At 41.7% G+C, this 26,581-nt stretch overlaps 1 protein-coding gene across 3 annotated transcripts in view; it reads right to left on the bottom strand.

Annotated features, from left to right (window-relative positions):
• Nucleotides 1-656: 656 nt before the first annotated feature.
• The window catches only part of ncor2 (nuclear receptor corepressor 2), a 109,639-nt gene continuing 83,714 nt past the window's right edge, over nucleotides 657-26,581 (bottom strand). The window contains exons 21-46 of one of the 3 annotated variants that reach the window (XM_032577653.1): nucleotides 24,847-24,964; nucleotides 24,146-24,398; nucleotides 21,193-21,357; nucleotides 20,980-21,116; nucleotides 20,279-20,375; nucleotides 20,056-20,160; nucleotides 19,235-19,326; nucleotides 16,203-16,353; nucleotides 15,953-16,096; nucleotides 15,441-15,533; nucleotides 15,139-15,356; nucleotides 13,259-13,604; nucleotides 12,152-12,352; nucleotides 11,043-11,300; nucleotides 9,213-9,383; nucleotides 8,888-9,124; nucleotides 7,792-7,972; nucleotides 7,326-7,696; nucleotides 6,378-6,493; nucleotides 6,122-6,297; nucleotides 5,903-6,037; nucleotides 5,053-5,195; nucleotides 4,915-4,968; nucleotides 4,579-4,770; nucleotides 4,067-4,246; nucleotides 657-3,140 (exon numbers count right to left, since the gene is read on the bottom strand). In XM_032577653.1, the coding sequence (XP_032433544.1) occupies nucleotides 2,950-3,140; nucleotides 4,067-4,246; nucleotides 4,579-4,770; nucleotides 4,915-4,968; nucleotides 5,053-5,195; nucleotides 5,903-6,037; nucleotides 6,122-6,297; nucleotides 6,378-6,493; nucleotides 7,326-7,696; nucleotides 7,792-7,972; nucleotides 8,888-9,124; nucleotides 9,213-9,383; nucleotides 11,043-11,300; nucleotides 12,152-12,352; nucleotides 13,259-13,604; nucleotides 15,139-15,356; nucleotides 15,441-15,533; nucleotides 15,953-16,096; nucleotides 16,203-16,353; nucleotides 19,235-19,326; nucleotides 20,056-20,160; nucleotides 20,279-20,375; nucleotides 20,980-21,116; nucleotides 21,193-21,357; nucleotides 24,146-24,398; nucleotides 24,847-24,964 (4,525 nt within the window). In that variant the 3' untranslated portion in view covers nucleotides 657-2,949. Of the gene's footprint in view, nucleotides 3,141-4,066; nucleotides 4,247-4,578; nucleotides 4,771-4,914; nucleotides 4,969-5,052; nucleotides 5,196-5,902; nucleotides 6,038-6,121; nucleotides 6,298-6,377; nucleotides 6,494-7,325; nucleotides 7,697-7,791; nucleotides 7,973-8,887; nucleotides 9,125-9,212; nucleotides 9,384-11,042; nucleotides 11,301-12,151; nucleotides 12,353-13,258; nucleotides 13,605-15,138; nucleotides 15,357-15,440; nucleotides 15,534-15,952; nucleotides 16,097-16,202; nucleotides 16,354-19,234; nucleotides 19,327-20,055; nucleotides 20,164-20,278; nucleotides 20,376-20,979; nucleotides 21,117-21,192; nucleotides 21,358-24,145; nucleotides 24,399-24,846; nucleotides 24,965-26,581 lie in introns of all 3 variants that reach the window. The other 2 variants (XM_032577652.1, XM_032577654.1) reach the window with 2 other exon arrangements.

The raw sequence follows: 26,581 nt of genomic DNA, 5'->3' as shown, positions 1-26,581 counted from the left end.
GCTCAGTTGTAGTTGTACCAGTTGTGGAAACACTTAAAGACACGTGACCCAAGTCTTAAAGTTTTTTAAGTCTTTTTAAAAAATATACGACTTTGAAGTAAAAATAAAAACATATTTTAGCATTTCTAACCAACCTAAAATAGTTAAAGTTTAGTCTGATTTAATGACAATCAATGAGGGGAAAAACAGGTTGTATTTTTATACAGAGTTTGTAAACATCTGGTTTCAGCTTCACCGTTCAGGCTCTTCTGCACCCTGATGATAATGAGAACTGCTGTATTTTGGTGCCATGTGATGCTTTTTTAAAAGATCAGCGTAACCTACCCGTAGATATTTACATTTTAACCTACCATTTATGTTGTATGTTTTTTCAATATGCAAAATGTTGCAACATTTATAACACGACTAGAATACAGATGGATCATAATTTCCACACTTTGTAAACAGTTTCCTTATACGAGCTCGGGAGTTTCACCTGCTTCACTAAAAGAGGATCCCGCTTTAGAAATATGAGCTGACTGAAAGATTTGCTTGCACCACCCCCTGCTGGCGCATAGCCGTCATTACTCCAGACCTTCCCTGTTGAGCCAAACTCAACCAAACCAAGGGATGAGAGAACAATGAACCTAAATCCACGTAATGCAGCTCTGACACCATGAATGGCAATAAGCTTTTTATTTAAACATTAAGGCAGTGTCTTTTTTTGTGTGTTTTTCATTTTTACACTGCTATCCACAAAGCTTGCTGGTGGGCATGTAGAATTTAACCATGTGAATATTTCTTTTCATAATACCACCCTTGAAGCAAGCCACATAAATATTTACATCTCTTCAATTCTATATACAATCCTTGATATTATACAGTGGGTTATAATAAAAAAAAAAAAAATGCACAAACAAAATGGTTGAACAATGTACTGTTTGTCAATCATCACCCCGCCCCCTTTCTCCTACGATTGGACAGTCCAGATTTCGTCCTTTTAGGTTTTCAATGATTCATTTCATTTCTGCGACCACAGGTGTGCAATGAAAAAAAAAAAAAGAAGAATAAACAATATAAATGGATGCATGTTAAAAAAAGTCATTTCAGTGTACTTTTAAAAACAACACGTTAGTCGTCGCTTTAGGGAACAGCTGGATATGGCTTCGTCTGGTTTTAGCGTCACATTCCAACGTTTCAGCAGTGGCAACGATGAGAACACACACACACACAGAGAGAGGGAGCGACGACATGTTTCTGCCTCTACTGGCCTCAGTAGGAGGAGCTAAAGCACGGCTTAGAGGACGGTCGAGGAAGAGGAGGCGATCCTATAACAGTCGGGTCTGCGCTGAGATGAGATTAAAAACAAAAAAACAAACAAAAGAGAAAAAAAAAAGACGCCGGAGAATCTTCTTGAACGTCTCGCGCAGAAATACTGCCTTTAAAAGGTGAGACTAATTTAGAAGAACCGCCTTCTCCTCCGCTTCCTCCGACGCATACAGAGAAGGGAGGTGCAATGAAGTACACTTAAAATAGTTTACAGGTTTAAAAGTGAAGAAAAACTTCGGGTGGAGGTCCATGTAAGCAGTGCAGGATGACTGAGTAAAACCATTGAAGCTAAGGCAGTGGGGAGACAAAAAAAAAGCGAATACATTAAGAATTATAGCAGGACGTCTGATTTAAATCCATTTGAACCCTTGCGAAGCAGTCGGCGAGGCGGGGTAAAAGAAAACTTGTGCGTCACTTAATGAACTTCAGCACTAGAATTTGTAAAATAAATGGCACTTAACACTAAGAATATCTCTTAACTGTACAAAATCTGCCCGGATGTGGAGATGTATCCACGCACCCCCACGAGGCAGTAAAAGCTCCGAGACGGGACTCCAGCGGGCCAGCTGAGGCCAGCGTGGGGATGTGGGGGAGAGTCACAGAAAGATGGCTTTGTTTTTCTTTTTTTAAATCACCTCTTTAATGCAAGGGAACTCCAAATTCAGAGCTTTAAAACTTGTACTCCACTCCGACGTGATTTGTTTTTTTGTTTTTTCTTACTGCGAGTGGAGCAAGAAGCGGCGAGACGCCTCCGCAGTGGGATTTCTGCGCCGCCTCTTTAAAAAAAGAAAAAACAAAAAATGCCATCGTGATCACCTCGACAACTAAGTGCTTTATATGCAAAGAACTGTTCTGACAAACACAGACATGGTTAATATAAAACAAAACAGCAAGAAAGTGTCACTTGCCTCAGTGACATCCATCTGGCAGCTCCTCCCAGTTCCCCCAACACACAGATTCATGACATCAGCAATGAAACGCTTAGTTTACCCTGTAAACCTCTGATATGATCCCACCCCACCTGCCTCAAACCCAACACCCCCCCAATACATCTTTGCAGATAACAGACCACAAATGACACCACCAAAAAATGTACTAAAAAAGTCGCAGCTCACAAAACACAGGACTGGACTGACAGTTCCAGAGAGAGAAACGAAAAGAACCAAAACCGAGGAAAAAAATTTTAAAAAAAGAAACCAAAATGCTGATTCTCCTCCTGTGTCCTTTTTGCTTGTGTTCTTGTAGTGGTAGCGGACCGACGGCACACAGAGCTCGCTGAGAACTAAACAAGAGGGTCCCCCCGCTGTGAGAGTCGGGTCCAACATGGCGTCGTTACAGCAGTCTGTGGAGGCGTGAGCGCGGAACGGCGGCACACGCCGAGCGCACGGCTTGATGCGTCTGTGTTGATAAGGCCAGTGAGGAATAGTAGTAAAAAAAAAAGAAGAAGAAGTGATTTGTCCTTCAGAGTAGTACTGGAGTGAATGCATAACACATAAGTGCGAACGAACACACAGAGCCACAAAGATTCGTCCTCATCGTCCAGAGAGGAGGACCGCTTTACGACGGTGGAGGGGGGGGAGACGAGGCGCAGGCCTGTCCTCTGAGTGTGTTTCTGTGTGTGTGAAGCAGTGTGTTTTCTGGTCACTCGCTGTCAGACAGGGTTTCATACTGAGAAACAAGCAGAGGCTTGGTCTCCTCCTCCCAGGGGCGGCCCTGGCCGGGTCCGGGCCCCGGGCCGCCCTGCTGGCCAGACGAAGGGGAATGGGCTGAAACTGTCCCGCTGGGGAAACGCATGATGAGCGGGCTGTATGGAAATGGGGTCGGTGTTGAACCTGGATGAGAAGGGACAAAATAAATTTTAAAAATGGCTTGAAGGTGACATCATTGTGAGTACCACTGTAAAACAGAAATTTAATTGTATTTTTACAACAAATTAACAGCCATTAGCATGGCATTAGCAGTAGTCTTAATTAGCATAATTAAGACTACTGTCTTTGTGGTTTCCCTACAGAATATAAAGTAAACCATTCATTTTATCTTGAGATTTTCAGAATAGCTGATAACATTTTCAATAACATTGATTCTAATGGAAAACAAAAGGCTAAAAATGATAAAACAGAGCAAAGCTGCTGTTCTCCGGTCAGCCTTCCTGTTACCTGCTGAAAATCAAACTCACTCTCTCTCTCACAGACATGTCTCAAGATATGTAGCAGTTTCCTTTTAAATAGGCTTTACAAGTGAACTCAAAGAGATAAAAAAAAAAAAAAAGCCAACGTCTTCTTAGCTCAGTATCTACCTACACCACGGGTCAGCAACTTTTCCCGTTTAAAGAGCCACTTTTGTCCCCGTTGGTACAAAATACCCAGAGCCGCAAAAGTGATTTTCTAAATATGTACTAATTAAAATGTTTTATTAGGAAAGCTAACAAAAGTAAAATAAGATTTATTTATATTTTCAGATTTATTACCAATGAAAAAAACTGTTTTGTGTGAGTGAGATGAGCCTTTTCTAGAAATATAAAAAATAAAGATAAGTAACATCGTTTGAAGCTAGTCACTTTTAAAAGCCTGTTGTAGATGTTAAAAACAGAATTTTGTATGAAGACATAAAGGAAAAACCATAAAATGGCCATAATAAAAAAACAACAACATTTTGATTAAAACTGTATGATATAATTGTGTCAGTAAAACCTCCAAGTTTGAATGAAGATTAACCATTAACGTTCCCGACACCCATCTGGAAGCGGCGTGCATCGTACCTGCAGACAGAGGCCGGTCTTCCCACACCCGGTTGGTGAGGGGCGTCCGCCGGTTGCAGTCTCCCTCCGAGTGGACAGACGACACGGACGAGGGACGCTCACTGCCGGACAGACCCGGGCCCGGGGACTTGGCCTTGCGTCCGTTAGAACGTCCGCTGCCCTTTGAGGACTTGGAGCCGCCTGCAAACAGAGGAGGAGAAACTCTGATGCTCTTTGGATGAGTTAAAATCTCTTCTGTCAGGCAAAAATTTGAGTCGCACTCACGACACATTCATTGTGACTCAAGATGGTTGAGGCTACTGCTAACTAGCTGCTAACATACACTTGCTAGCTAGCAAGCTTGATTTTTTTTCATCCATCATTGGTAAGTGTTGCGATACAGGTCTTAAATTCCACTCATAATGGTCTTAAAAATTCATACACTGGAGTTGGTGAAACCCGCAGAAGCCCTGGTTTAAAAACAGCGGCCCAATGCTTGAAGCGTCGACTATAAAACAAGTGAAGAGTGGCACCTTGTGAGAAGGAGTCTTCAGCCCGTCCGTCTGCAGACATGGCAGAACCTGCCGGGTTAGCAGCGCTGGACGGGGAGCGCTCCTCCGATGAGTCATCGTACTTTCCCATCAAGGCCTTTCTGATTATGGCCTCCAGGCCGATGGAGTTGCCAGATGCTTCTGGAGCTGGGTGGCTGCGCACACTGACAGGCCCTGGACGGGAACGCAGGCGCGGGTTTTTAAAGTGAAGAATCAGTTTTTAACTAAAACCAAACCGAGCTCGCCTCATTTCCGTCAGAACACAGCAGAGTCTGAAAGCACTTTAATGTGAGTCAGTCGTCCTATTACACAGCGTACCTGCAGTAGTGGAGGCTGGCATATTAAAGATTTCCGTTCCTGGCTGACCGGCATCTGGAATCACAGAGAAATCAGAGGTTAAGATCGACTGGTTCTGGTTTTTAATGGTTTTCATCCGTGCGGTGAGGCGAGGCTCACTGAATTCAGCGTCGTTTCCATCGCCCGTCCTCTTCTTGATCATCTCCTGCTTCTTGGACTTCACGATAGCCGACGTGTTCTCCGTCAGCTTGCTGAAGAAAGCTGGAGGCTGGGAGGTATTGGGTGGAGAGCGGGAGCCGAGCCTGGTGGTGGAAAACCAGCAGGAAATTCAGACACACTTAGAATCACTTGGTTTAATTCCCCTCTCTGTTTTTCTATGCACAAAAAAACAGCTGAAAGGCAGACTGGAAGCTCAGAACTCAAATCTTTTTCCTGTTTAGTGTAGGCACCATACTAAGTGTTTTTACACAAAATACTGCAAATCTATTGTTTTCACATTATGACAGCATGAAATATGCAACGTGATTCTGACTGAAGCAGCCTCAAAATGACTCATTTTCAATATCAGTGATGTGTTGTAACATGTATTCAGGGAAAAGCAGATCTACAGAAGAAGCCATTTAAGAGGAAATAGAATTTTCTAAGACAGACAAGACTTTCAGCAGATAAAAGCAATTAAGGAAAAGCTGCTCCATTTTCTTCTGTTGAATTTTCAACAATTTCTTTATAATGGAAGATGTCGCAAATGTCTGTAAATAGAAGGGACAAAAAAAAAAAAAAGACTTTTCAAAACCGTTTGTTTTGAAAAGTCTCTCACACACTCGCCTTATACATCCGACTGGTCTGAAAATAAAACTATTTGAACACAAAAACCAACAAACCCAATTTCAATAACCTTATTTAACATATAAAAAAATCAGACAACCTTTATTTCAATTACACATATCAAAAACTGTGTAATTGAACACACCTAAAGGAAAATTCAAGCCTTTTCAAGGATGTCCCTTACCCTTGTTCCCCCAGCTCATTGGGGTAGGAAGCCCCTCCCTGGACATCGGGCTCAGAGCTGGATGCGGGAGGAGACACTGGCTCAATGCAGTCATTGGAAACGTTGACAGGGGATGACTTCTGCTGCTGCGGAGATCTACAAACAACATGATTATTACAGTAATGCCGTGTTGTTTTATTTTTTTTTTTTTATTTTCAAAGTCCGGCCCACGTTTCCTACCTGTCTCGGTTACATTCCCCACTAAAACCCTGTGAGTAGCGGGACGTCTGAGCGGACTCCTGTGACGTGGGCGGGGCCTGGGAGGCACTGGATGGACGGGTCAGGTCCAGAACCGGAGAGCCATGGTAGCTCTGCTGCTGCTGCTGGCTGTCTCTGTAGTCTTTAACTATCACCTCCTGGACAGAAAGATTAACACGGAAGACATTAACATGTTTTTATTTTATCTCCTGGTTACGGTTCTTCGCCGCGGCCTTACGCTGATGTGCTGCGCCAAAGTGACCACTCTCTGGCTGCCTTTGACACATGGGGATGGGGGCTGTTGGCCTGGAGACAGTCTCTCCTCTGACGGGGGTCGATAGAGTCCTTGTGGTGCTGGTGAGGAACAAATCCACACACGTCAAGAACCCCCACACACATCTGAACCTTTCAAAGTTAGCTCAGACTTTCCTTTTAAAGCAATAAGCGAATCATTTTAATAACAACATGCGCGCTTTGAAAAGTCTTCACAGTTTCAGCGGGTTTCACTAACGGGTGACGAGCCACAGTTTTCTCTTCTCGTGTTTTTTTCACTGAAAGCTTTGCATAAACAGCCAGTAAGCAGAACTTTTGTCCAGAAGTGACACTAAAATTAATTGGTTTTGCATCAGTGACTCATACAAGTAGAGTGTGCACAAAAAAGAAAAAATTTACATCGACAAATATACAAAAAAACACAAACGGGTTGAGCTAGAGTGTCTGTGAAGAGGAGGATTCAAAAGTAATTCACTGATGTAATGAAAACAAACCTGAGATTCTGTCAGAATTTATTTATTCCTGCTTGGCCAAGTGGAAACAATGGTCGAAAACTACCAAGTGTAAAGGAGAGTATGTGAGAGCTTGAGATGTGTGTTCAATAAAACAGGAAGAAGCTGCCAAAAAAAGCCTAAAAAGAGGAAAAATCAAACCATTTAGTAAAAAATGCTCATGAATTTAGTCTATTTGATTTTAGTTGTGTTTCAATTCACCATATAATTTATGTTAGTTTTATACTGATAAAGTTTTGCGCACATTTGAAACAAAGCTAATGATCAAATCACCACTGCATGAGTGGGACTCCTTCGTATCTCCAGCAACACCAAACTGGTTTCAGGCATTCCCATTAAACAAGAAACCTGAAGCAAAACGATCTCGTTAACGAAGCCGGCTGCAGCCGTGGCGGTCTTACCGAGCGTTCGGATGTCTTGTTCCTGAACAGACATCGGTTTGTTTTGAGTCTTTTCCCTACTCGGTGTGCCGCTGTCCTCGCGGCCGGACGGGTTGTCCGACTGGGAGGGCAGCAGACGGCCTGCGGGCGGGGGGTAGGAGCCGGGGAAAATTCCTCCTGGGCTGGGACTGCAAAGCTTGGGGTCAGATTTGCTGGAGGTGCCGTGCTGCTCCTGCAGGTGTTTGGGCAGACCGCCCCTGGATTTGCCTCCATCGCGATTCTGCTCTTTGACTGCGTTTGAGTCCATGGCAGATTGGTAGGCGTCAGGCGGCACACCTGATTTTTGGAAGGAGCCATGGAAACCTTGGTAGCGGGATGCTGAGGGCATGGTCCTGGTAGGAAAAAGAAAAACAAAACAAAACATATTTTTTTGCATTTCATTGGAGAAAATGTTATTATAGTTTTAGGAAGCACAACTCTGGCTTACCGTAACACCGACGAGTGTTCACTGACGGAAAGACTTTTGCCTCCGGTGTTGTGCAGCACGCTTGGCCTCTGCTGCACGTTCTCCTGGGTTCGGGGAGACACCGGGGAATGCTGGTGGCTGTAGGGTTGGGATGCAGGTCTGCCGCCGCCGCTGCTACTGCTGGACAGGCTGTGTTCTGTACCTGAGAAACACACACTCATGTTACTGTACAAACATCTTCCCTCAAGATTCAACCATCAACACCCCTTTTACTTATTCACATTTTGTCATGTTACAATCACCCAACTTCAGTGTTTCTTACTGGGAATTTATCTGATGGATGTAAATATTGCGTAAGTGTGAAGTGTGGAAGGAAACAGGCATTTGTTTTTCTATTTTTTCCTCTTACAGATAAATCTGAACCGTCTGCAATTTCAATTCACTTTTACATTATATCATTTAATACTGTTACTAATAATGTCTTGTGATGGTTCTTGGCATTCTACAGCAAGGACAAGTTAAACTAAAATATAACAACATTTTGTTTCATAAAGTCATTTTGGTAATTTTAACTGACCTGACAAGAGAAGCTTAGTCTGATTCAACTTCAGACAGTGAGAAAAAAATATGTCAATGGGTTTGTGAAAATATCTGGTTTCAGCTGTAAGTAACGTTTTCCAAATTTACGCTTTGGATCAAATATTAGATTGTAATTTAATACAAAACTGTGCAGTTTGAATATCAAACATTTTCAAGGACTTTATGCAGAAGTCAAGCATTTTCCAAACCGTGAAAACACTTTGAATTGAAATTCAAGAATTTTCAAGGTTTTCAAGCCAGTATGATCCCTGATTCTGTATTCAGCCATCTTTCTTCTGATACTCAGAGAAGCAGTTGTGGTGATGAGACAAACATTTTACTGCCCAACACTGAACATAATCCCCAAAGGAAATCCCAGTAATTTTTCCTTTATTTCACAATTATGTGCGTCTGTGGTCTGATCCGCCACAAAATCTGTTTAACCTCCGTTAAACAGATTTTGTGTTTGGAACGTGAGCAAACACAAACTACGTTTTTAAACACAGACTAAGGCAGAAAAATTGAATCGTTTAGGTACCTGGTCGCCAGATGGGGGCATGCTCCACATTTCCCAAAGACCCTCCTCTGTCTCTGTCTCTCTCTCTGTCTCTTTCCCTGTCCCGATCTCGGTCCCGTTCCCGATCTCTCTCTCGTTCCCGCTCCCGGTTTTCCCGTTCTCGCTCTCTGTCTCGCTCTCGGTCCCTGTCCCGTTCGCGGTCTCTTTCCCGCTCCGACGACGACGCGCTCTGCATTTTGCTCATGTGTGAGTGGCCGACTGGAACGACAAAAAGAAAAAAAGAGGGGGGGAAAGTCATCTTAAACAGATAAAAAACATGGTATTATTTTGTAAGGGAGATGCTCACAATAAAATGGATGCGTACCGGGGGAGATGGATGAGCTGGTGTAATTCCTGGGAGGGAATGCGGCGTTTGTCCCAGGGATGTAGGTGATGCGATCCATCGGGGAGCCGGCCGTCCCTGCAGACGGAGGGACCAGGACGGGTAAGTGTGGCACCTGAGAAAGATCAATGATCCCTGAGGAGAGGAAGGAGAGGAGAGCCAAATCAAGATGCAGTTTAATGAACAACAGACATACAAAGTCTTAACAAACTTCATTTAGTGATAGTCCAGCAGGCTGATTTCTTTATTATAAAATTTTGTAATGAAAGAAGAGTAAAACAGAGGTTTTATTTTTTTGTTTTTAGTTCTAACCAGAGCTACACTAGGGGGTCTGAGGTGGCTCTTTGGACCTTCTACAGTGATTCTTAATAATAAAAAAAAGAAGTTAAGAACCAAATGTTGTTCATGTAATAATTGCATTGAATTTCCACAATAAAAAGCCACAAAGTACCAGTAATATAGTTTTAGATATTTTTTCTTCCCATTAATATGGAAACCATACGCTTTTTTAAAACTTATTTTTACATGATTTCCACAAATAACGTCCCGTAGACTAAAATGCATTCATAGTGTTGTAGCAAAAGTTTTAGCAGCAACACAACAATTGTTACAGAACCACTCAGACAGTTTAAATACTGCCGTTCAAAATACAAATAAACAAAAGCTAAATTAAATGTACTCATATCTTTTCCTTTACTGAGGAAAATGATTCCTTGTTGCCAAAATACTAATAATTAGGCGAGTCTCCTTTAGTTGTAAGTTGTAGCTGAATAATCACATCATCGTTTTAGATTTATCAGTGAAGTTGCAAAATGAATATGAATATTCCCCAATCCAGGCATAAGTGGACATTATTGTAATAACATCTTATTTACCAATGCATGTTACATCACAAGCTCTAACGAGGTTTATTTAAGGCGCTGAGTGCAGTAACGATTGATGATAAGTGGCACTACTAGACGGCTAATTTTTACAGTAAAGAGACTCAGCTCTGCTTCAGACTGGAGGTGCAACACGCCACTGTAACACAAATAAATAAACTAAAAAAGATCTGTTGGAAGATGAGTTTTCCATAAGTGATATCAACAAGAGAGTTCTGCAAACTCTCTCCTATGCAAAGATTCTCAGTAATAGTGATGAAATGTGAAAATTTTAAATTCATATCCCTGCATTGGGCTGTCCTTTCATTTTCCCTCTCTCCCTTGCGTGATTTCATGACATCAGAAGCCAATAAATGTTTAAGTGAGCATAATAAACATAAAACAAAGGCAGACAAATTCAAAGGGTAGTTAACCTTGGGGTCAATATCCGCATTACATCAGCAGCTCTGCTCTCTTTGTAATTATTAACCACTCAAGTGGTCATATTTGTCGATCATTTGCCAGTGCAAAGGAATCAGCTATTTAAACAATGAGAAAGTAAAACGATTTACTTATGCAACCGTGCAGCTGACAGATGGAGGCTGCTGTCAGGTTTCATGTAAAACAATCCTGTTTGGGTCTGATTTCTACGATTTGTTCTCTTGTCGGGCAGCAGTTCGTATTCCCCTACAACAACAAAGGTCGCCTCGTCTCTTTTGGTCAAGCAGGGGGATGAGCGCCAGCTTGTTTGCATCCCCGTCAATCCCTGTTATCAGATCAAACCCAGGCTGAACGGATATCGGCATTGTTCAGTAAAAGGTAACCCTAACCGGACTGTAAGCGTAGAACGCCAGATTTGGGTTTCAATTTGCCAAACAACCTAAAAATAGTCCAAGTGTGAGTCGGATGGGACTGGAAGCAGCGTTAGCCTTACCGCGTTGGGCACCAGCAGAGTAGGACAGAGGAAGCGTCTGGTCTCGAGGAGCGAGGCCTCTGAGCAGGTCTGAGCGCTGCGCGGCCATGGCGGCGGCCGCGGGCCACTGGTGCATCTGCTGCGAGGTGATGTAGTCGTTTATCAGGGTCTGACGGTTCTCCAGGGCCGTCGTGTCAGGGAAGCTGCGGATGAGGTAGGGGTACGGGTGAGGGTACGCCGGATTGGGAGCCAAGTGGGAGCGAGGCAAGTAGTAAGCTCCTGCGAATAAAGAATAGGAAATGGTGAAAATCATTCATAGTCATTGAAGGACAGAGATAAAATAAAACTTATCGTTTTCTCAGGTTGCATTCAAGTGCTTCTGCAGATTTCACCAAGTCAAATTTAAGGCTTTGTAAGCTCATCATGGATTCAATTAAAGACCTGCATCGCGACAGAAATGTACAAAAGAATATTCGATATTTTATGTTGGAGTAGCGTCAAGCTTTTTTGCACAGAATGTGCGTAGCATCGTGTGGGTCACAATGTTAGGAGCCAGTGGCGAAAACGAATGTTGTCCAGCCAACTGGTGATACATTTACACTTACATATGATGGACGAAAAAAAAACTGGATACCTAGCAAGGGTATATCAGCAGCTAGTTTAGCGGTAGCATCAACCCAATGAACATCGTCATTCCTGTAGCTGCGTGACTCAAACATTTGCATGACAGAAAAGTCCTGCCAGAAAAATAAACTACACAGAATATACAAGATTAAATAGTCATGCCACAACAGAATTTAAGACCAATGATTAGGTTATTTAAGACCACCTTACATTTTTTGATTAATTTATCTTAAGGTCTTCATTTTAGATGAAACACTTGTTAAGGATATGCAGACACCCTGCATCCACTTCAGTGTGTTTTATTGAGATTTTATATATGAAACCAACAAAAAATCAGATCATCAACAAGCGAGTTTTTTTTATTGTTTAAAAGATAAAAACGTTTAAAAAAATGTAAAAACTTTGATGACCTCATCATGAAAACAGATTATAATCCCGTCGCAACAACTGAAAACAGACTGAGTGGGTGTCTTGGAAGAGGACCAGGTTAACATGTTGTGATTTACCTGGGTCGATGGCGATTCCACGAGGCAGCGCCGCAGGCTCAAAGGACAAGGGGATGCGGTACATCTCTGAAGCTCCCAGGCCGGGCAGCAGCCGTTCGTAGGCCTGCTGATCTGCAACGCCAGTGAGCGGCGACTTGGTGGCCCTCATCTCTCTGGGAGTCGGTGTGGCTTTACGCTCCTGGGAAGAATTCTTTCCAGACCCTGAATCAACAGGAAAAAGAAGAAGAAAAAAAAGTTTGGAATCTGAATTTTATTAACTATAAAATGTGACATATTCGACTGCAATGTGGTCTCATTCACTGCCTGTTAAAAAACAAAACCAACGGCAAAAACAAATAAAGCCACTGTTCCGTCTGTGTGTCGGATATGCAGAGTCCACACACTTTTCTCACAGGAAAATTCAAACATTTTCAACACAAGTTTTCCAGCAGCACATTTTGTCAGAAAAAGACAATACAAATGGTCTAAAAAAGACAGTTTCAATTTACTATTATCTGATGTCAATTATTACTGTTTGCAGTGTCTTGTGATAGTTTTCAATAACCTACAGACAAGAAAAACTATAACAAAATGTTATATATCTCCTACACACCCTACATACTCGAATGCTCCAAGAATAAAATCCCTTCAATTTCATTAACGTTGTTTAACGTGTACAGTCTAAGCCAACCTTTACTTAAAAATACAGATAGATAAGTCATTGAGGAATTAGGAATGATAAATATTCATTGCACAAAAACAATCCAAACAAATTGTGTTAGGGCAAATGACCTCCTTGCTCAGATCAAATGTTTGAAAACAACACACAAAGAAAGTTACAACAAAAATGTTCATGCTACGTTCTTTGGCATTTAGCAAATAGAAGTAATTTTGTTGATTCCAACTAACCTAAAACAAGAAAAGTTCAGTCTTATTTAACTTCAGACAGTGAAAAAATGTCTGTTCTCTTTATTAGTTGTATGAAAATATCTGGCTTCAACTGTAAGCAACGTTTTCCAAATCGAAGCTTTTAATCAGACATTAGATTGAACTTTATTGCAAAACTGTGCAGTTTGAATATCAAGCACTTTGAAAACACCAAATTGCATGAACCCTGGATGTTCCCACCTTCATGTTGCCTCTGACTGGCTTCTCTGGGCAGTGGGGATCCACGATGTGACGGTCCAGGGTAGGGGGTCCGTATAGCACCTTTTTCCTCATACCCCATGGGGCTGTGGTGGGCTTTGCCTCCCTGCTCAGAGCCCAGGGTGAGCGGAGAAGAGCGCGGTATGGGGCTGGCCGTGCTGACCACCGCACTGGGTCGACCCTTAGGCCCCTCCTCATACCGACTTCTGTCAGGACGCATCTCCAGGTGGGAGGCTGCGCCGTGGTAGGAGCGCGGCGAGCTGGCGATGATGGAGCGGACATCGTGGCGTTTCCCAGAGCCAGCAGCGTCCGGCTTTCCAGCTGCGCCCTGCAGGAAATGAACCAGCTTAGAAACACGTGCATCTTTACTGGTCTATTGTAATTTCAGACAACAAAAAAAAAAAACAACTGAGAAATACATTTCAAATTTCTAGTCAAAACTCATCTCTGGCCAACACCAACTTCAGTTTTGCTGCAATACATAAATTTTTTATGTTCTGCATAATATTTGGGAGCAAGAAAATAGTTAAGATTGTTTAATCATTAATTTACTCTGTGTTAAATAAGGACAGACAAATACCAGTTTGATAGTCATTCAATAAAACTATATGATTGCACATCACCTCATATTTGTTCCCGGGGTTCAAATTACAGGTCTCATAAAGTTAGTTTGACCTACATGTGTCAGAAGCATTCCAGCAGCCGTTGAGAGTGCAGCAGATACTCGGGCCATTAAAATTCAGCTGAAGGCGTATTTTAACTACGGGTTCCTGAAAGTTGTTCTCCAGAACCTGACTTCCTGGAACCTTTCATCTATGCATGCTGTTCTTTTTTTTTTAATGTGCGTTTCTATTGTAGAGTCTAAAACTGGGACCGTTTATGAAGATTAGGCCTTCCTGGCACAGAGCAGGAGCAGCGCTGCGGTCCGACGGAACGGCAACATCAGAGTTCAGAACCTGATTGAAACTACCAACATTGAACTAATACAGCATTACATCTGAGATTGTTTCATAGTGGTCGTTCTTTAAATCCTGCGTATTGCCACATCAAACTGTGTGAAAATGTAGATTTTAAATAAACAATGTTGATTTTATAGTAAGAAACGATGGACTTTACAGGTTAAATCCCAGACTAAAGGCTTTGATGAGAGCGTAACTCTCCATTCTTGTGGAGATTCTGAACGAATGTAGAAGTCTGCACTTCGTTTAAATAAAAATCGCCACACTTAGTGAAAATATTTAATTAGACGTAAACCCTGTAAAGCCCTAATATTCAGCATGAGCATCTGGGTTTAAATGTAAATAGAGTAGTTATTTATTAATACCTCAGTGGGAAAAATTCACATTTTACAGCAGCAAAACAAACAAAATATACCCTATTGCATATAAAAAATATCTAACAACATAAACAGCTGTATATTAATAAAGTATCTACAGATAAAATCAAATTAAATTTATTAGACGCCTGGAAATCAGAGATTTCTAAGTACAGAATATGACTTGTATATATTATAAAATATGACCAGCTGAGGAGGAGATTATTGCGATTAAAGGCAGGATATTTTGAGCCAGTGAGAACGGTTCCCTCTATTCTATTTTTAAACAGTTCAACATGATAAACAGATCATTTTAAGCCTTCTTGCCTTAGTAAGAGTTAGCCACGATTTGGTCGTAACCCAGTGGGTGTGGGTGGATTTTTCAGCACTCAGTAATGGTGTGTTCATAGCCTAAAGAATCCAACGGATGTTTGGTTGGGCTGGTCGTTGATAAAGCCGAGCCAGCTGACGAATCAGCCCCCAAAAAGAACAACTAGCACGCTCCTAACTAACTGTGGAATGATGCGTTTCACCATCAAGCGCATACCTGTGATATGATGCCCTCCTTGGATGATTGTCTGCCCTCGTCTCTTGGAATGAGGTGGATGGAGCGTCCAGGCTCCTTCACCGTGGGCACGATGCCCTCTCTGCCCTTCATCGGGTCAGAAAGGGACCCGGCGCCACGGGGCGGGGACGCCTCTCGCCTGATCTGCTTGGCTTCCCTCCTCATGTAAGCATCTTGTGCGTCGAGATGGCGGGGTATACCTGAAATCGGAAGGTTGTGTTCAACCCATTTCTCATGTGAAAACAACAGGCAGTATGCTTGGAATGCATTTTAAAGCATCCTACCTTGAGAGATGGAGCCTCGGATATGATGAGCATCCTTGTAAGACGCGTGGTGAGGGCTGTCTCTGTCGAAAGGCATGGCACGACCGATGAGACCTGAGGTAAAGGTGGAACAAAGCACAGCAGCAAAAGACTTAGACGCCGTTTTTCACTGTACTGTTAAAAGACTTTTTAATAAGACTCAAGAGAAAGATTTTTCCAGCTGTCTGGATCGCAGAGAACGTTGCAGTGGAAGAAAACGTTTTTGAAACAAATCCCGTGTGTGTGTGACACTTTTAGAAGAGATGCAGCGAACATATTCATTTATATAGGCTAAGAGTGTATGAGTCTCAAATGTGTTTATCAGCAGTATGAATGTTTTAAGTAGAAATATTTCAGTCATGTCTGATATTTTTCTTTTTTTTGTATGGACACAATGATAAACTCATACTGGCTTGTTAATATATCTCATTGCTGAATGCTACATCAGTCAGAATAAATGTCAAGTGAGGCGTTTAAGCTCGCTCCTGTCTTACCTTCACAATTGGTAGCAGACAGAGCGTCTCTCATTGGCAGCCCTCTGCCTCCTTCCATGACATCATAAGTTCGCTTCAGACCCAGGATTTCTCCAGACAGACCTGAACCTCGACCGTCTTCCTTGAGAGTCTGAGACTGCGGCCCTATGACGTTCATTCACACGGATCCAGTGTTTTATATAAACAGTTGAACACCTAGTGTACGACCTGGCAGGCCAGCAATCTTGTTACTTAAAGCTCATGTACTCACGGTCATATGAGAGGATCTGCCCGCTGATGCCCTCGTACAGGATCTGTCCTTTAGATGGCGCCTCGTCCCGTTCCCTGTCAGCTCGGCTGGAACTGTCCTCCGAGATCAGACGTGATATGGTTTCTCTATACAGCACATCTGCTGGTGTCCCCTGGGGTAAAGAGACAAAAAAAATGAGGCATAAACTGTGCCGTCTCTGCAAAAAGCAGCAGCCGCAGTCTACCTATGACTTTCATTAGGGTTAGTTGTTATGCCGGTGCAGAAGGAACCACCGAACAACAAGCGACCATGAATAGTTAGGTTTATTACTCCCCAACTTGTTTCTTTGTATGGTACCAATCTTTAATGACAAAGTCTTATTAAAAAAAAAAAAAAAATCAATTATTTATTTAGTGACGTTTTATTCATACACAAAAATCAATTCCAATTTTGGTCAAAATCGGAATTGGTAGGTCAAGCATTTTAAAGCTCGGCGATCGGTCAGAAAACTGCAATTGGTGCAACCCTAATAAAACCCGTTTGGTTATAATATTTACATTTGGCCATGCAGGAATAAAGGAGTGCTAAAATAATCTCATGTTTGTTTTCATTACATTAGTAAATTCTTTTGGATCCTCCTGTTGACCAGTACACAAGCTGAATCCATTTGTGGTTTTGTGATTTGGAAGAACTACCAACATTTTTGGAAATCTTACAGATAAGGATTTACATACTCTAACAAAATCCTGCATCGTAGTGTTTAAGCAATGCTAGCTGCGCTAATTCCAAACACAGCTTATAAAAGATAATAAAGACTATTTAAAATATCAGCTCCATAATGATTTTGTCAGTTACATGGTGACGACTCTTCATCTAATAAAAATCATTTATCTTAAGGGAAAAATCAGAGATCAGAAATGCTTCCAGATTTTCTCTGGCGCTGAAGGAAAATAGCTGTGTTTGCAAAACGCAGGCAGGATACAGGAAGGAACTCACCATCAGAGTCATTGACTTGAAGAAGCCAAACAATCTGATAAAGAAGCCTGGCACTCCACTGAGGTCTGCTCTGGACAACATAGAGCTGTCTTCAGAAACGTTGCTAAACATAGTAGTCTATATTACACACATCTATGAGAAATGTATCACGTTTAAGCAGTTTTAGGCTTCTACAGCTCTGCTGCTACAACAATCAGTATAGGAGGTTCATTTCTGCCTGCAGCAAATATCTTACACATCGTTTTAACCAGACAATGTGTTCAATCAAAACACAAAAATAAACAAGAATCTCTGAAGCAAATCTTCAGAGCTTCTAAACGAAGGAAAGGTGAAGCGGCTTGAAAGCTGAACACAACATTCATGGTCAAACTAAACCTTGAATAACATCACTTGTGCTCGGCATGAGTCATATTTCTCCACGCACTGATTGGCCAAGAGATGATTGCATGAGTGGATGGTGAAAAGGAGAGACAGCAGTTACTGGGAGAGGCCTTGTAATCTGCTGGCTGCAGCTTTTCCAAGAAGTGTTTACCAAAAGAGGGGGGAGAGGGGATGGATGTCTGTTTACAAGGTAGTAATGACAGAAGCAGTCCTCACCTGCTCTCCAAGAAAACCTCAAACACACACACACGCACATCCACCTATTAATCCGTCAAGAGTTGCGCTAAACATGAGGACGAATTTTCATTTTCACTTTTTTTTCCACCCTTAACGTTAGCGGATGACGGCCGCCTCTGCGCTTGTTTGCTCTCCAGTGCCAGTTGGACGCAACACCAGAGTGGGCCTATCAGTGACCAGGTTTAGCCAGCATCTAAAGTACACAGATAAATAAAAGAGGGAACAGATGCGGCACAGCGTGTACCCGTTGCCACGGCTACGGATCCATTCAGAGCTGCGGTTATGTCACAGTGCGGCGGAAATCCAGCAGCAGCCACCGCCGCACATGGTTTGCCGTTTGACCTCTCACCAACTCTCGTCTGTTCCTCTTGCATCACAGGAGCAAACGTTGAAAACGCGCAGAAGCCGCTTCATGTGTGTACAGAGGGCAAAAGCTGCAATGGATTTTTTTTGTGTGTGTGTTTTTTTAAGCAGTAGCGTAAACGATCAGAGGATGTGGGTGGAGTACAAGCTTGTCTGTGGCGTGAACCTTAGCACGGTTTTACAGTGTTGGTTTCAATTGGCGTCGGCTGTAGGTCTCGGGTAAATCACATTAACCTCAGCAAGGCTCTCTGAACTGCAGAGTCAAAGAACAAACAGGATAAAGTGTGGCGCGCAACAGGTGCTCTCATTTTTAAACGCTCTTTCACATTATGTTGGGAGGTTTTCAAAAAGAGGAAGAGGACAGTCGGCCACAGGACAAAAAAGAAACTCAAACTTGTACTGAGTCAGCACAATATTTATAATGTGCAACCGTCAGACTGGTTGCTTTAGAAATGGCATCAATAATCCTTTAGACCTAAAGAGACATTTTTGCTCTCATGCCAGCCAAATCAAACTTTTTAAGAGTCGCAAATGTCACACGACTTTTTGAAGGAAGAAAAAAACAAAAGACAACTTGTCATATATATTTTAGGAATTAAAATAAAGATAATCAAAGTCTAGCAAAAAAGGATGTTTCGTTTCTTTTTCTGTGGGACAGAAAGCTGTACATAAAGAAGCGCATACCTTCCAACTTAAGAACAAGAAAATCTGCTCTAAAAACATATTACCAGTGCTTTTTTTTGTCATTCTTTTTAAAAATTCAAATGAAATGTGTCAGGAATAAAATTAAGAACCGCTGAAAGCCTTCATTTGTTGTTATACCTAGCTTTAAAAATATTAACTGGTTCTTTTTCATTTTTTTGCCAAACTTTGTAAGAGCCACTGTAGAAATACCAAAGTGTCACTTGTGGCTCTGGAGGTTGCAGGCCCCTTATTCAGACAGTTTCTGTGAGGCCTAAAACACCGTGGTGTCCTTACAATATACTACGACTACTGCAGGATTATATATGCTATACATTACTCCTCTCTTTCATATGAATAGTTTTAAATAGTCTGGCTTGCTGGTCTGAGCTCACCTGTGTGATGGAGCCGCCTCGGTAGGAAACCGCAGACTCCGGGTGTATTCTGGTCCCAGGAAGACCTTTGGTGATGCTGCCTCCTTGGACGCCTGGAGAAGAGAAAGATTTTATAACAGCTGAAGGCATGTTTTTTTACTCTCTAGAAAAAAATATAAATTGAAAAGCTTAATGAAATGTTTACTGTGAAAGTACAGTTAGAACCTCCTCGAATAGGACCTTGTATACTAAGGCATTTATACAGGCAAACCTTCAGTTGTTATTAAATGCTGTATATATCAATTTGACAGCTTGAAATTGGCCTCTGTCTCTTTAAGAAGTTCCTGCTCTCTACATTGTGCCATTTACAACCGTTCTTAAGAACGTTGCACTGAGAAGGAATTTGGATAATGAGCTCGGCAGATGTGCGTTTAGTCCAGGTGTTTGTTAATTGCTGCAGCCGCTAGTCTGGAGGAGCTGAGTAGGAAAGGCGGGGGAGGGGTGCTCTGTGAGGCTTAAGCTTTGCTGGTGACTGCAGCTCTGAGGAGAGTTAGCTGGTTAGCTAAACTAAGTGCACCACTATCACATGTCTATCTGTTCTAATATCGGCTCAGTTTCACTTATTGAATCGATTCTGATACGCTATAAAATGACAAACACTGGCCGATTCTGATGCTAGCGTTGATGTATTGTGCATTCCTAGCAAAAACATGCATTTTTCTGCAATTTCCGGATGTTATTCCAGATGTTATTCCTACAAAACCACAAGTATAAAAGCACAGCTCCAGGACCAATCAGTTGTCTACAAATACATAATAAAGGGAGGAAGCACTTGCACCCACCACGAGCAGAGGAATTGTCATGTGGCGGCCCTGGGTTTGATAAGTTATCAGGCTGGGAGGAGCTGTGAGGAGACAACTGCTCCTGCTTCACCACTGGGAAAGGACCTGCTGCGTAATGATGAGAAAATTCAGATCACAATGTCAAAAAAATAGAAAAATTTGTGACACTATTTAAAAAGAAAAAAAAATTAACACAATTGAATTCGGTTTTTGTTTTACTCACCAACTTTCTTCTCCATCCAAGACAACCCCATTGGTGCGGGAGGCATCTTTGAGTGATCCAGCCCATGGGCCGCTCCATGCAACTGCACCGGCGTACCCTGAACACACACACACAAACACACATTAGGTCACATTAGGTAAAATATACCAATTACTAGACCTGTCAGGGTAACAAATTTAATTGGATGATAAATTGTCCCAAAAGTTATTGCGATAAACGATAATATTGTTGTTTTGGGACCATTTTCAAGTGATATAATGGGAATGGCATAATAAAACAAGAAAACATTCTCAAAGATCAATAACCTTTCAATTCTAATAAACATTTAACAGTGGAGCTGGAAGATATTTAAAATACCCAAGATAAATAGAAACAACTAAAATGAATTATAAAATCTCTGGAGGAATAAAAGGACTAGTTGAGACCAAAGCATCAGACTGAAGACTTTTGTCATACAAGTTTTTGGTAGAAAGAGAGAGACAAGAAAAACGAAAAATCATGCAAACGGAAATTATTGAGCTTGTTTTATTTTATTGCTTGTTGCGACAGGCCTATCAATTACATCATCACTGCTCTTGCTTTTAAAGAATGTTAACCAATATTTCAAAAAAATAATTGCTTCAAACATCAAAATTGAATATACACCGTATTTGTTTCTGCAAATCGACTATAAAACTGCTTAGTTCATCGTGGTGACATACCTGCGTGATGGAGCCTCCAGGCTTGTTAGAGGAAATGAGCGGTGGCGGGTCGGGCATGGAGAGGGGTCTCACTGCCGCTAACCGCACACTATCCTGTGGCAGACCAGCGAGCGAGGGGAGGCCTACCTGTGGGAACGCTGGAAGACAAAAAGATAAAAGTTATCCTCTACTAGTGAAGCAGAGCAGCAGAAGCAGACGGAGAAGATTCCTCACGGTTGAAGTGGAGCAGGTGTTGGTCGTGACTGATCTTGGCCATGTCCCGCGGGGCCATGGGATACGGCGAGAGAACCGGGCGACCCAGGTTCGAGGTCCTGAGGTCGTCCGGACCCAGCGCCTGCTTCTTGGCGTCGCCGTGTGGAGAGAAGGCTCTGGACTTTTCTAAAACATCATCACATGGAGGGAGTCAGCACCAAAATAAAACAGGAAGCTGAACTACATCCAGTCTAAGAGGCCCTCTATGCTGCTAAACTGTCACACTGCACATGTGAACTACTGCTGCTGCTCTGAGAAGTTTCTTTTGTTTATATAATGAACTGAAATCTTTGCCACTGATAAAGGTAACAACCCTTGATGCCACTTCATTCCCACAATGCCTCACCTCTCAATTAGCAGACGTGCACGCAGAAAAAATTAATAAATAAAAACGCTACAACCAAAACCTTGATCTAAAAAGTTTTAGAAAAAACACATCCAGGTGTCATGACAGGCACAGTGGGTGGATCTGACCGGCTAAAAAGCCTTCGAAGGGAAAGTGCAGCACTGCAACTTCTTTGCATTTTTCTGTTGCATGCAAATATATCTGCACAAACTGCATTCACCACATAATGTTTAGGCATGAGCTAGTATGAGATTCATGTGACATGAGTTAAAATCAGACAATTTCACAGAATTGTGTCATTAAAACCTCAAAACAAAATGTACAACATGGTCTAATTGATGTTATTTACAGCTGAACAGCAGATGGAGCTTGCAGTCATACGGTCTTAAAAATGTTGCAGATTGGGTGTGTTCGAGTTGCAAATTTTAAAGGATTTGAAATATATGCAGGCTGACAGCTACATATTTCTCTTCATTTTATAAGTTAAAAACACACAGAAATGCTGTTTGAAATATATTTACAGAATTAAAATGAAACCTGAAGAGCTAATAAATCCACTAAAACTTTTTCCAGTCAAAATCAGACTTCAGAAAACATTTGTGTCGTTGCTGACAACCTTAGAGAGCACACTATTAGCTACCAAGCAGATGTGTTGCTCCTAAATAATTGACTGTATTTTTTTTTTAAAGCAGTATTAGTAATGAGTGGCATTTATTTAGTTTCCACACAATAACTGTGCTTTTCTTTCAACCAGAAATATTAACAGGAAACCAAATTTATTATGCCTGAAAGCAAAAAAGAAAAAAGAAAAAAAAAGGTGCAGGATCCGTCTTTTCAGCCAGTTGACTGTCAGGTTGGAAAATGGCTGTGTTCCCCTATAATTCAATTAGCTGGAGAAATCCCAGTCACTCCAGCATTTTCTCTGGAATTTTATGAAAATGACTTGAAACTGCAAGAGAAGGATGATAGAAAACATTAAAGGTATGAATGGCTGAACTTTCCAAACCTTGGTACCGATTACTGCCCATGTCTAGTACTAACCACTATTTAAATGTGAATGGAGCAACACTTCACCATCTAACTCTGTGTGTGAAATTAGAAGCTTTGTTGCCATTTTCTGTCCTGAGATTCCAAAAAAAAGAAAACAAGCAATAACTTTGAGTCAACATTTGAACAGTTGGGTAGAAAATGCCTTCATTTATCTGAACTAATCTTCCACAGAATCACATACAAGCCTTACTGTAAGCTTGCTGAACTATATTCCCTTCTGGGTCAGTAGCAGCACCAGATCGTTCATCAGACCCCCTGTCCAGGAGTGTCCCAGAAACAGTTAAAGACCCTAAACAGTGGAGAACAGACTCAAGGTCAGAGCCTCTAGAACAGACCTACTTAATAAAAGTAGATCAAATGCTACTAGAGCTGCATGTCGAGCAGGATTTTAATGTGCCCAGTTTTTTTCTTTTATTCAGCATATTTATAAATGTGTACCTCTATAAATAAATGTATGAATACCTGAGTGTAGCAGGTCATGCAGACTAGGCTTTGAGCATTTAGCTGTAAGGAGGAACACTAAGGTCTTAAAGTTACCAATATCAACAATGTGGAAATTGTCTGTCATACTTTTTCAACTTGATAAGGCTCCTACACATTCCCAACAAAAACACTAAACATAAAAAATAATAAATAAAAGAATAAATGATTATGGCCAGGACTGTAACACATTAATTTTGATATATTATATATATTGTAAAGCATTAGAATGTTTTATGCAAACGATCAGGGCTTCCTAAAACGCATGAAAACCAAACGGGTATAAGCATTTGGCACCAGTCTGAACAGGTCATAATAAAAACAAATGTCTTTGTTGTTGAGCTCGTATGTCTATTTAGTCAATAATTTAGCAACAAATGGGGATTCTGAATTGAAAATGTTGCTTATTTTGTCGATGTATAGAAAATGAAATTAATTAATCACATACAATGCAATTAACCCAAGTTAAACATTTTAATGGCGTCTCATCACTGCAAATGCCATTTACAAATCCCAATGGTCATGGCATGGAAACCCAGAGAGTCCAAACCGTCACCTTCATCAAGGTAAGAGCTAGCAAGTTGAGAACAGCAGGCTAGCTATGGGAGCAGATAGCCCAACTAACTGATCAGCTAAAATCAGCTTGGCCTCTTTTGTCCCAGAATGGAAAAAAGAAATATAAATCCATTAACAAATAAATGTATTCAAACGTTCTTTATTATGTCAACATTAAGAGAAGGATAAATAAATATGAATAACATTGTTATAAGCTCATTATTTTAGCAGCCTCGGGAATAAGTGATGCTTTTCTGGTTGAAATAGGCATAATTAGATTGTGTGACGTATTTTGGTTTTCTTGACTTTTATGATCCTATGGTGTTGTTTTCACTCAAACTTGCCATGCTATAAAAATCCCATACCAGTCCATGACTAATACAGAGAGAAATCAGGGAAAAATCCTAACAAATATGTTTGTGGGCTCGTGCAAGTGAGCCTACATTTCACTCAGAGCGAAAACAAACGTTCCGAGGTGCATACCGTCTTTTTCGCTGGTGGAGGGGCTTCGAGGGCGAACTCGGGGGCTGCTGGTGAGAAGACCCTCTCGCTCTCTGTCTGCCTGAGGGGCGTAAGGCTGTGGTTTGCCTGCTTGGCCAGAAGGCTGCTGCTGTTTGACTTCCTGAGAGGACTCTCCGTGAGCCATGGTGATCTGCTCCTGGTACAGAGCCAAGGCGTGGGGGGGCTGCACTGCTTTCCCACTCCGCGGAGTGCCCTGCACAGAGGCCTCTGGCATCTTCACACGAGAGAACACAGAAATAAGACGGTTACATACAAGCGCCAGCTCCTCCCAAGTACCGACATATGGCTGGGCTGCTTACAGTATCTGATCAACGTGATAGCAAAAACTCATCTCTTATTTCTTGGCGAGCTAAAGTTTCACTAATCCCTGGCATCTCGTTTCTGCCCCACAAAGCAATCTATCCCATCATCGTCCATCTGGCTGCCTTATCTTAAACAAATATGACTTCACCATTTCACCTGCTGTACCACTTGATTCTGCAAGTTGAGAAATGGGGACAGCGCAGATATGGCTGCAGAGATAAACGGAGCCGTTTTTAGGTACAGGACACAATCTGCATCTAAGACTTTATTAGTCGTAAAGTCTGAGATTTTCTACAGTTATTAACCTATTAATTGAAGAAGAAAAAAATACGAGTACAAGACCCTGCAGAACAACTCACAATAGGTGGTATAGCTGCAGCCCTCTGTTTGAGCTGCTTCAGGTCCATGGGCTTCTGCAGAGATGATATGACCCCGTCGTGGGAGAAGTTCAGCAGGCTGGGGCGTGGAGACGTCATCCTGTAAAACACACAGACAGAAAGTATTAAGAGGCCGACGGGGGATGCAACATTTCCTGTTTACTGCGCTTGCAAACAGATGACGAGCGCCATCATTTACAAATAAGTGCCTAGTTCTGCTCGTTTTAAATATCTGCAACTGAATTAAGAGTATAGAGTTCGACCAATTTAAGAGCTTCTGAAGCTCAAAGACCAATAAAGTCTAAAGATACACTGAAGTAGGCCGGTATTAAATGGATTTAACTCAGAGGTCAAAACTTGTTTCTTGGAAGACTGTTAACTTAGCAAGTTAGATAACCTGGAGGATGTGTTGACGCTTGTGTCCGCGAAACATCCCGACTACTCTCATTTATACAAGCTGAGAACACAACAGTGTGGAATGGTTATTAGACCCGGCACAATAATATGTCGGCAACTGAGGAACGCACAGACATGAAAAGGAAATAATAGCAACACACCAATTAATTAGCCAGCGATAGAAATGGGACAATTTTCCTTTCATTGGCATTCAGCAAGCAAAATGCTTAAAAAATAAAATAAAATCTGACTGTTCAATAAATACATAAAAATTGAAGCACATCCACTGACAACATGTTCTTGAATGTGCTTGTTTTGAGCTGAGCAAAAAAAAGAAAAAAAATTAAATAAAGGTTAGAGATGTTTAACCCTGTGTGTTCACAGTGGGCAAATCCCGAGCTTTTCACAAAAAAATAAAATAAAATAAAAATCACATTTAGTTCAATACGAAGAACCAAATCAAATATGTGTCCAATAGTTTTAAAAGTATCTGCAGTCTGACTTTGTTTGTCATAGACGCAACATGCATTATTATTCTACACCAGAAGAAGTCAGATGAGGTAAATCCAAATGTAAACAATGGCTGCAGTGAGCAGTGTCAACTTAGCTTTCTTTTTTCTTAGCTTCCTAGCGTCTTGTTTTGATCTCGTCACAAAACCGTCGGCTCCCCTTGCTAAAAAAAGTAAAATAGATCCATAGACGGTGGCCTCCATTATTACTTCCGTAAACAGTGCGCTGCTGTGTGACCTCTACGTTCCTCTTCAGTGCATGCGTGTCGCTAAGAGGTTGTAAAGAGTTCACACAGAAGTCTGATTGCGGTCGCATTTAATTCATATGATCAACCATGCAAAAAATAAAGTAAATAAAAAAAAAATCGGATTCCAGCAAAAATAAAAATTGAAATTGGGCATCAAGAGCAGCCATGTGTCAGTCATTGGTTGAGGTTTCGCTGCGATTAACTGTATGCGCTCTCTCTCGTCCTGAAAACTGACTCGGATCTCATCTGCTTGTCTGTGTTTCTAAAGGAGAGCCTATTGCCCTTAACTTTTTATTTTCCTCCAACATAGAAAGAACTGTTGGATCAGTGCTTCCGTTTCTTCTTTTGTTTGTAGTGTTTGCTCCGTCTTCTCAAATTCGAGTCGATCCTTCTTCCTGCTAAACGGGAGTTTTTCTTTCCGCTGTCGCTACATGCAAGTTCATTTTGAGGGATTGCTACAAAGATAACGACTCATTGCAATCGAATGTCCGCTGTCGCTAGATGCTCATCTACGAGTAGTGAGTGATGCAAGTCATTGACTCAATGCAATCAGCCGAGTTTTAG

This window comes from Xiphophorus hellerii, chromosome 12 (genome assembly GCF_003331165.1).
Source record: "Xiphophorus hellerii strain 12219 chromosome 12, Xiphophorus_hellerii-4.1, whole genome shotgun sequence".
Lineage (NCBI taxonomy): Eukaryota > Metazoa > Chordata > Actinopteri > Cyprinodontiformes > Poeciliidae > Xiphophorus > Xiphophorus hellerii.
The sequence above is the reverse complement of the archived record's forward strand: the minus strand, read 5'-3'. Positions and strand labels throughout refer to the sequence as shown.